General features: G+C 40.3%; 1 protein-coding gene across 1 annotated transcript in view; it reads left to right on the plus strand.

The window, feature by feature from the left end:
* Nucleotides 1-10,162, plus strand: part of HMGA2 (high mobility group AT-hook 2) — a 133,368-nt gene extending 123,206 nt beyond the window's left edge. Inside the window, exon 5 of the mRNA XM_019640523.1 lies at nt 10,009-10,162. Coding sequence (XP_019496068.1) covers nt 10,009-10,056 — 48 coding nt within the window. The 3' untranslated portion in view covers nt 10,057-10,162. The remainder of the gene's footprint in view (nt 1-10,008) is intronic.
* Nucleotides 10,163-11,111: the final 949 nt, after the last annotated feature.

Genomic DNA, 11,111 nt, shown 5'->3' on the forward strand with positions numbered 1-11,111 from the left:
GACATGACATAAACTCCTAACGAAGTGAAAGAACATCACTCAATTTGGGGCAATATATAAAACTCCAAAAGGAAAAATTTAGTGTTTCTGGACTTGACAAATTTCCTGTAGGAACTTTTTTAAAAAAAAAGTATGATTGTTTTTAACAGTGTGGTGAAGTCTGTGGATTAGGCAAAAAATAAGATGGGAATGTCTGCCTCCTTTTTCCTCTGAATTCTGATGTGAACTGGATAAAAACCAATTGTTTATTAAATATGTAAATTTTCTTATTAGTATCCAAACTTGCTGACCCAAATTAATATGAGTAATAGTAACTAGCTTTAAAACCTGGTCTTTCCAAGGAAATGTTTAATGTTTGAATTCAAATATGTCGCTTTCTCCAAGATACTTATCCTTTACATTCAGGAAATGTTTGCTGGATACTGAGATGTTCATTGAATAATTATTTGTTGAACTACTATTATTATTGATATTTTCATAACCTGATTCAAAAGTCCTATCTCTGGATAATGGAAAACAATTGGTGCAACAATGATTAAAATCCAGAAATGTTCTGTTCCCTGGCAACAAATACAAGTTATGCAAAGTTTTATACACATCGAAAACAAAGAGAAAAGGTTTCTCCTAATCTATTCATCAATAAACACATCTGGAATATAACCAGTAAGCAGCCTCCACCCTAACCACTTTTTTGAACTATTTTGCACAAGAACAAGAATATTCCTCAAATGCTGGAATAAATTTCCTTCTTCTGAGTGCTTCCGTCATGCAAAAATCCTTTAGCCACATCTTTAGCTATTTTTTAAGCATGAGGCTCGTTCAATAAGAATTAAAACTGGCATGGAAAACTGATCATGATCCTCAGAAATCATGACTTATAGGATCCTGAAGCTTGTAATTACTTTAGACATAAAATGATTTCCCTATCTGAAAAAGGTAACTCCCTTCCGGAGATATATTTAAACAGCCCTTCATCCCAGGAAAGAAGTGTGTAGCATCCTAGGGATAGATATAACCTCTGTTTGCCATATTTTCAGTGATGGAACTCTGATCGAGGGCACAAACGAGACAAACAGGAGTGCATTTTAGAAACCTAAAGAGGTCTTATTTTGTTTTCTTTTGGAAGCATTGTTTAACCGTTTTTTTTTTCTTTCTCAACAATCTATCATTGAATCACAGTTAATGAAATAAACAGAATGAATAATGGTAATTAATAATCACAGTTCCACACTATCGTCTTACAGGATTTTTACTTTGTTTTTTTTTTCAAAGCTTTCCCTTTGGGTTGTCACATCTTTCCCTCACACCTTGCTGGGCAGCTAGATGGGTGTTATCATTATGGCTTTCACAGAATGGGAATAAGGCACCAATAGACAACCCATTCATGCCAGGGCTGGTGCTTGTGGCCAGTGACATCTAGGATCTGCCTTCTTTACTTTAAACATCCCCCATTAAGACCTTAAAACTGACTTTATTAATTTGATGGTAACACAGGCAAGGTAATCCTGATGATTGTATATTTTTACATGCATAAAGTTCAAATAAAGAAAAAAATCAGGAACAAATGCCATAAACATCCCAACTTCTTAAGTCTCCTTTTGAAAACCATACTTCCCTTCTAGCATTTCCACAAGAATCCCTTGCACTTGGCAGATTTTATGGTTTATATATGTTCCATTTAACATTTTTTTTAACCTGATATAAACTTTTCCTAGTTGGAGGAAATAATCACTTTCCATTAAGTTAAACAGTCCCAATGCATTTTAAGTTAAAAAAAGCTGACAGAGAAATAGAAAAACTCAACTTTGTGGTCTTGCATGTTGCTTATCTGTAGATGGAACTGCAGTTGGTTTCTCATCATTGCTGAGGAGGAGAGCCCATTATTTCTCTTCCAACGGGACTGGCTCAAAATAGTCACAAATGTGAAAAACTCTTAAATGTGTCACACCAGTTCCATAAAGAATTAAATATATGAAGATGACAAAAAGAGCATGTCATAAAACCATAACTACTCTTTCTAGATGACCAGCTATTTGTTAACTTTATTGTCAAGATAACTTAAATTACAAATGTATTTCTAGCCTGTAATAAAAGAGTTGCAGAATTCTTTGCAATCAAGGGGGAAAGAAGAAGGACTTCTTAAAGCCAACACGCACTCATGTGATTTTACATTCCTTGCTACACACAAAGAGGGGCATCGTGGTGACACAACTCCTCAAGTTTGCAGGGAGAATATTTCCATTTCTTGATTCTACTTAGAATTTACTGGCCTTTCTTCCACTGCAGACCGGCTGTTTAGTCTGCATCTGAAAATTAAACCCAGAGCTTCAGCGCTTGCATTAAATACTGCACTGTTCTCCAGCACACACCCTTACCCATGTCTGTATGGTAAGATCTATGATTAAACTCTTAAGACATTTCAAAATTCCATCAAGCATTAAGGGATAGGGATGGGTACTGGGCTGTCTTCTTGCTCATTTTGAGTCAATTAGTGGAAGTATACCCAAAGGTATATGCCACATGCATTCTGTTGAACCAAATTAAAAGAATGGAGATATGTGCAAACCATATTTCTAGGTTGTAGTGAGGTCTCTCCAAGCTTAGCCAAAGCCAGGAAAGAGTTACATTTATTAAATTCCTTCTTTTTTTCAGTCACAAAAGAAAAACTAAGGCAAAATTAGTGTAATTTTCCAAGAGTCATAATAAAAGTATAGTTCTCCAACTCTGCCCATTTTCCTTTCCCTCTCATCAATTTTCTGCCAAAACAATTTGCATGTTTCACCCCGGTATGGTGCAGCCTCAGTTGCCTTTGTAAAATAACTGTGTGAATAGCTGGGAGCTGTTCAGTGTTTAGAGTCCTTAGTGGCTGGTGCTCATAAAAATGTCACAGTGCACTTGCACTTCGAAAAGTCGTTTTATCCTACATTCCAGAAGCCCTTTTCCAAGAGTAAGCCTTCTTGACCAGACTGCGGCTGTTGCTGCTGTTCGGCCTTCCCACCATGCCTACTAGGCCCTAATGAAATGTGTAAATTCCTGGCTACAGTATTTCCATCTCCTTATTGCCTCAAAGCTGCTTTTGTGGAGATACACAAGCTCAGAGGTCCTTTGGCCATATGTGGCAAATATGATGCAATTTAAATAAATATCCCAAGTGCAAGCTATTGTCTACAGTAAGTGACAGTGTCCTCTAAGTTAGTAAAGAGGACTGAGCCTCAGAGATCCCTAGCAACTACTCTACTATGGAAATAAGATTCCTTGGGGACATCAGAGCCAGGTCCTTATTTCCTGTGTCACCAGCTCCTGCCCACTCTTTGCACCACAGGAGAGCCTTCCATGAGATCTGGATAGCCAGGACACTTAGAGCAGCTGAAGGTGGGTTTCCAACTTTATCTTCATCCCTACCAGGGAGGATTTTTCTTCTTTTTACGTGTAACGCTTTCATCACATGTAGCAAAAGGCCAAGTCACTGGAAAGGTGAGAGCCGACAACAGGTGAGAAGTGCCACACACCTCACCAATGATCATCCACTTGGCAGCCATACTGTCCTTTGGAGGGTAGCCAGTGTTACGCAAAGAAGAGAGAGCTCAACACTAACTAGATGTTTGAGATAATCATCATTATGAGCATATGAGAGCCACATTACCGTCAAAAGTTGAATGAAGTGAGGCTCCTGCCCTCTGACATCCTAGTTGTGTACCCAGTATTGACTGACAGCTCCTAGTAGAAGAATTTCAAGATCAATGGAAAGATACCTTAATAAAACAACTGTTCGGGTGACTGATCCAGATGGCTGAGTAGGCAAACACGGTGTGCTTACCTCTTCTCACAACCACATCAAAATTATAACTAAACTACAGAACAGCCATCATTGAGAATCACCTGAAGTCTAGCTGAACCAAAGCCCTACAACTAAAGACACACAGAAGAAGCCACCTTGACTGGTAGGAGGTGCAGAGATGTGGAACGGATTGGTCCCACACCTGCGTGTGACCATTAAAAATCAGGAGGTGTATCTAGCCTCCAAAGGTTCCCCTGGGAGAAGCAAGGGGTCCCAGTTCCACTCCCGGCTCCCCAACTCAGGGTTTCAGTACCAGGGAGAGATGCCCTTATAACTCCGAGCTGTGAAAACCAGCAGAGATTGTGGCTGAGTGAGTCAGGGCGGCTGCACTCTCAGGCATTCTTCTTAAAGGGTCCATGCATGGACTTACTCACTGATGGACTCACTTGCTCTGAGCTCCAGCACTGGGGCAGTTGCTTGAAAGGCACTAAGGACATATGGGAAGGAACTGAGTTGTCTATAGGGCGAGGGATGGAGAGGCAGCTTTCTCCAACAGGAGGAGCTGGTGGAAACCATTGTTTCTTTATTGGGCCTTCTCCATTCCCTGTATGCAGACAAAGGCAGGCGCCATATCTGAGTCTCCATCAACCTGGCTAACATCCTCCTTAAGCCCCGCCTTGGTGATTCCCTGAGACTCCATCCCACCCAACTTTCAGGCCCACCCAAGCTGCTTCCAGTGGCTTTTCCATACAAACAGCCTGCCATGGCTCATGCTGCAGACTGCCCTAAAATCTCCCACAGGTTCACAAAACCCAAACAAGCAGCATCTCATTTTGGCATGTGCCATACTTCTGGCTGAGCAGCCCTAATCTCAGCACTAGTGACAGCTGCCCTTGGTTCACAGCTTGGCCTCTTGAGGCACCTCCAAGCACCATCTGCATATTGCTCTGTGGATCATGCCATGTGGCCCTGGGCAGGGCATAGGCTGTGACTGAACTTGGCATGCAGAGGGTCTCCTCCCAGGAGACCTGGGACTGGCACACCTGATGGCCAGCTTTGGACTGAGCCAGAGCATCACTCAGCCGCCTCCAAGGATGACACACCCAAAGAGCAGACTAGGCAGGCACAAGAGCCCTACTATAGTGAATCTTGCTCCATAGGGTCAACCCCTGCACCACAACCCCTCCACTGTAGTCATGGCCAGTCCTCACAACCAATGAGCCTTATGGTCAGTTCCTCCCATGGATGTGCAAACAGCAACCAAGGCTCAACTACAACAGGAGGGCACACACAAGGGACACACCTGGAGCGCCTGGCTCTGATGGCCAGGGAGACTGCACCACTGGGCCCCACAGGACACCTACTACATAATACATAAGGCCATTCTACTAAGACCGGGTGACACAGCAGCCCTACCTAATACATAGAAACAAACACAGGGAGGCAGCCAAAATTGGGGAAAAAAGAAACATGTTCCAAATAAAAGAACAGAACAAAGCTCCAGAAAAAGAACTAAACAAAATAGAGACAAGCTACCAGACAAAGAGTTCCAAACACTAGATATACAGATGCTCAATGATCTCAGGAGAACTTCAACAATGAGATAGGAAACATAAACATGGAGATAGAAAACATAAAAAGAACCAGTCAGAAATAAAGATTACAATAACTGAAATGAAGAATACATTACAGAGGATAAATAGTAGATTAGAGGATGCAGAGGATTCCATCAGCGATTTAGAAGATAAGGTAGCAGAAAATACCCAAACAGAACAGCATAAAGAAAAAAGAATTAAAAAAAAAGACAAAAATGAGGACAGCTTAAGGGGCCTGTGGGCAAACATCAAGCATACCAACATTCTCATCATAGGGGTTGAATGAGAAGAGAGAAAGCAAGGAATTGAAAACCTATTTGAAGAAATAATGACAGAGAACTTCCCTAACCTGGTGAAGGAAATGTATATTCAAACCCAGGAAGCACAAAGTCCCAAACAAGATAAACCCAAAGAGGCCCACACCAAGACACACCATAATTAAAATGCCAAAGGTTAAAGACAAAGACTCTTAAAAGCAGTAAGAGAAAAGCACTTAGTTACCTACCTATAAGACTGTCAGCTGATTTCTCAGCAGAAGCTTCACAGGCCAAAAGAGATTGGCAGGAAATATTTAAAGTGATGAAAAGTAAGGAACTACAACCAAGGTTACTCTACCCAGCAAAGCTATCATTTAGAATCAAAGGAGAGATAAAGAGCTTCCCAGACAAGAAAAAGCTAACGGAGTTCTTCAGTATCAAACCAGTATTACAAGGAATCTTAGAGGGACTTTTTTAAGATGAAAAAATAAATAAATAAAATGGCAATAACTACATATATACAACAATTACTTTAAATGTAGCTGGATTAAATGCTCCAGTCAAAAGCTATAGTGTGGCTGAATGGATAACAAAATAAGACCCATACATAAGCTGCCTACAAGAGAATTCAGATTGAAAGACACACACGGACTGAAAATAAAGTCATGGAAAAAGATATTTCATGAAAATGAAAACAAACAATTATAAAAGCTGGGGTAACAATACTTGTACCAGACAAAATAGACTTTAAAACAAAGGCTACAAGAGACAAAGAAGGACTCAGTAACCCCACTTCTAGGTATTTGAAGAAACCCAAAATGCTACTTTGAGGGGGTATGTGCATCTATATGTTCACTGCAGCATTGTTTACAATGGCCAAGATATGAAGGCAGCCTGGGTGTCCCTGAATGGATGCACGGATAAAGAAGAGGTGGTACATATATACAACAGACTATTACTCAGCCATAAAAAAGAATAAAATTTTGCCATCTGCAATAACATGGATAGACCTAGAGGGTACTGTGCTAAGTGTAGTAAGTCAGACAGAGAAAGACAAATGTCATATGATTTCACTTATAAGTGGAATCTAAAGAACAAAGTAAACACACAAAACAGAAACAAACTCATAGATACAGAGAACATTTTGATGGTTGCCAGATGGGAGGGGGGTTGAGGATGGGTGAAAAAGGGGAATACATTAAGAAGTACAAATTGGTTGTTGCACAGTAGTCATGGTGGTGTAGGATATAGCATATGGAAAATAGTCAATAATATTGTAATAATATGCATGGTGTCAGATGGGTACTAGATTTATCAGGGTGATACAAGAGAATAGGGTGAAAAAGGTGACGGAATTAAGAAGTACAAATTGGTAGTTGCAAAATAGTCATGGGGATGTAAAGTAAAGCATAGCGAATATAGTCAATAATATGGTCATATTATATGTATAGTGCCAGGTGGGTGCTAGACTAGTCAGGGGGATCTCTTTTTTAATTATGCAAATATCTAACCACTATGCTGTACACCTGAAATTAATATATGAAATAATATTGAATGTCATCTGTAATTCAGAATGTTAAAAAGGGGGCAAAAAGGTATATAGGAATAAGAGATTCAAATTTCCAGGTATAAAACAAGTAAGTCATGGGTATGTAATGTACAGCATAGGGAATATAGTCAATAATATTGTGATAGCGTGGTACAGTGTCAGATGGACCACTTCTCTAGGTATATAAATGTTGAATAACTATGATGTACACCTGAAACTAATATAACACTATGTTAGCTACATTATAATAAAAATCTTTTTTAAAAATCACAATCATTGAATATAACAAATTTAAATATTTAAAAACTAAATAAATAAAACAATTATTCGTGGTTGTGTTAAGAACTGTTAAGTAAAGAAAATAACATGAGGGACCGTCATTTTCAGCTGAGTTGTTGTATCGAAGGGGTTTGAATAAACCACTTACATATCGGGAGCTTCAAGGGCGCAAATCAAGCAAAGGTTCTGGGAATGTTTTGAAAAGCTGATCACATTTCATCTACTACAAGGTCTCTGTAAGTTCATGGCCTGAAAATTCTATTTCTTTCCGGATTTGTAAGTACTTTGGTTTCTAGATAGTACAGAAAAACTGAGCAGTTGAAGTGGAATAATTACAGCTACATCCAGGAGGGTTTCCAGCTTAACTTGAGTTCTATTAATTTTTTTAACCAGGAGAAGGAGGAATAAAATAGACCTGCTGGATTTTATGCCGTGGTCTGTTTCAGAGCAGTAACCAAAGTCCACACCTCATGTTGTAATGAGAAATGAGTCATTTGGGGACGGATGAAGAGTGTATCTGCTGAACAGCTTAGTGACTTTCTGGAATTTAAATATTAAGTGAAAAGACAAGGGCAAAGGGCAGCTGACCTTGGCTTGTCTCTATTTCGTCTGTCCGTGGCTTTGATCAAGCTACATCCTCCTTTGTGGCCAGAGCTCCACAGAGAATCTCAGGGTCATGGCCTGTTGCCTATCAAGAGGTATAAACCTGCTGCTTAAATGTGTGAAGCCTGAAGTTTGGGGGCTGGGAGTAGAGTGGAGGTAGCAGCTTCATACGTTCCACATTTCCCACATAACCCAAAGCAGACTAAACAAAACCGGTGTGAAATCTCATGACTTGATGCTGCCGTGGTTATATTTTTTGAGCTGTAATCCATTCATTTGTATTTATGTTTATTCCCAGGATTTACAGCTCCCTCAGTTTGGGGGAAGAGAATGTTTGAAACCTTTTGCAAAAAGTTTGCAGTAAGCAGTGGCCTGTGATTAAAGCCCAGGGTAGAGTGTGTGAGTGAGTGAGTGTGTGTGTGTGTGTGTGTGTGTATGCGTGCGCGTGTGCATTCATGTGAGGGTGTGAGTGTTCGTTCATATGGGCTTTTTTTCCCTCCTGTTTGCTGCTTTTATGCAAAAGCGTCACACATGTTAGCATTTAGGACCTCCTTCACAGCTGAAGTGTTTCAAACACTAATGAATGGAAGTTTGGTCATATAATGCAGGCAAGCTTTAAGGCATGCGTTACTGAATGGTGTACTGTAGTGACCTGGGAAAGGAAGAGAGGTATAAATTGTGTCAGTTAGCCACCCAGACAAAATGAAGCCATGTGGAAAATCAAATCTATTAAAGTATGAAGACTGTTATAAGCTGTTTTAAGCTGGCCATTCTTAAAGGGGCTCCGTTTGCTGCCGGAGTAAATGTTTACCTCTTCTCCCAGATCTTTTTCACATGCCGTCTTATGAGACAATGTGCAGCATTTGATAAAAATCATCCTCTCACTAAGGACGCTTTTATCAGAAATGTTTATTGTCTCCGCTTTACCACCCATGTCCTGAAAGGTACTGCACATTTGTAAAATAAGCAAAAGGAAAGAGAACTGGGTGGCTCAAGCCAGCTTTTAGAAACTCCAACGAATTCCAGAACCACAAGGAATCAGAAAAAGGAAAAGAGGAGGAATTAGATTTATATGAAGAGGAGGCCCTGCAAAAACATGTATATTAGATTTTCTCTGCTTGGCCAGCACAGTATTAAATGTTTGCTCGATGTGGATTGAACATTGAGATTGAGCAGTTATGCCAAACTTCGGTCATTGTCTTAAAATTTGCTTTAATAAATACAAGAACCACGAAATCGATTTGGAGAAGAAGGTAGCAGTCAGCTCCTGCAGCCCTCTCAGGCTCACGTCTGACCTCATGCTGCCTCTGCATGGTGGCACCAGCGTCATAGTCACATAGATTGTGGCACCTGTCTGTCTCAGCCCAGATCCTGGCCCTACTTGCCCTGTAACATTGGGTATATTACTTGCTGTGCCTTGATGTTCTCATCTGTAAAATGGGAATAATAACAGATAGTCCCTAAAAGCATCTCGTAAGTAGCATAAAAGTACCAGCTATTATTACCAATACCTGGAGGATGCATTTATTTATGCCTTAAGAAAGGACCTCCTTAACTTTATTTTTCTTACTTGTACGCTGGGTTTCCAACACAGATGACGACTAGCATGCTGTTGGAAGAAATGTACCCATTTCTCTTTTTTTTTTACTTTCATTGGTGAGTAAGCTTACAGTGGCCTGACATTCTCTGTACTGCAAACAGTTGAATTTGCTGACCAGCCGCCATAATATCAAACCTTAAGTCAACAGTGGCTAATGACCACTCTGGGGGAAAAAAAGCAATACCTTGATTCTTAATTACAGGTGAAGAAGCCCTGGGAATGAGGGGCTTGCCAATCATCCACTTCCTCTCTTGAATCCAGCATCATGTGCTGTGGAAACAGGGCATCTCTGAACTGTGTGTAGGAACAGCCCACAGCCTAATGGTTGTGCCCTTTGTGTGTTCCAGGAGGAGACCGAAGAGACATCTTCACAAGAGTCTGCGGAAGAGGATTAGGAGGCGCCAACGTTTGATTTCTACCTCAGCAGCAGTTGGATCTTTTGAAGGGAGAAGACACTGCAGTGACCACTTACTCTCTGTTGCCATGGTCTTTCCACTTTCATCTGGGATGGGGTGGGGGGGAGAAATCACATAACCTTAAAAAGGACTATATTAATCACCTTCTTTGTAATCCCTTCACAGTCCCAGGTTTAGTGAAAAACTGCTGTAAACACAGGGGACACAGTTTAACAATGCAACTTTAAATTACTGTTTTCTTTTTTCTTAACCTACTAATAGTTTGTTGATTCTGATAAGCAAGAGTGGGTGGGTGAAGAAAAAAAAAAACTCTGAATCAGGTTTAGTCAATCACTGCACTGCACACAAACCAGAAACGTGTCACCCTCGTGACGTCGGGCATTCACTTTGGAAAGGCGCAGTGTGTGACACTGTGTACGCCTCGAACACCACCCCACCCGCGTGCTGTAGTGAAGCTTCTGTTTAGGACACCAAAGATAGGACTAGATACTACTTCTCTCTTCTTTGTATAACCTTGTAGACACTTACTTGATGATTTTTTTTTAACTCTTATTTCTAAGCGAGACGAAATGCTGATGTATCCTTTCATTCAGCTAACAGATGAGAAAAGGTTATGTTCATTTTTCAAAAAGGGAAGTAAGCACACAGGTGTTGCCAACTCATATTTATGAATCTCACACAGATCAGTAGGAGTCATAAATTTACTCGTCCACTCGTTTTCAGGAAAACATTCATCCGAGTAGAAAATCTACTTCCTACAGAGCCAAAACGCCATTTAGCAATAAATCGCACTTGTCAGCCTCAGAGCATTTAAGGAACCTAGACAAGTAAAATTATCTTCTTTGTAATTTAATGAAAAGGTACAAGAATAATGCATGATGAACTCACCTGAATAATGAGGTAGGAGGAGCGAAATCTAAATTTTTTTTGCTCTAGTTAATACTACAATTTAAAAAACAAAAAAAGCAGTCCCTCCTCTCTCTCTCCCTCTCTCTCTCTCTCTCTCTCTCTCTCTCTCTCTCTCTCTCTCTCTC

This window comes from Hipposideros armiger, unplaced genomic scaffold (genome assembly GCF_001890085.2).
Source record: "Hipposideros armiger isolate ML-2016 unplaced genomic scaffold, ASM189008v1 scaffold_51, whole genome shotgun sequence".
Taxonomy (NCBI): domain Eukaryota; kingdom Metazoa; phylum Chordata; class Mammalia; order Chiroptera; family Hipposideridae; genus Hipposideros; species Hipposideros armiger.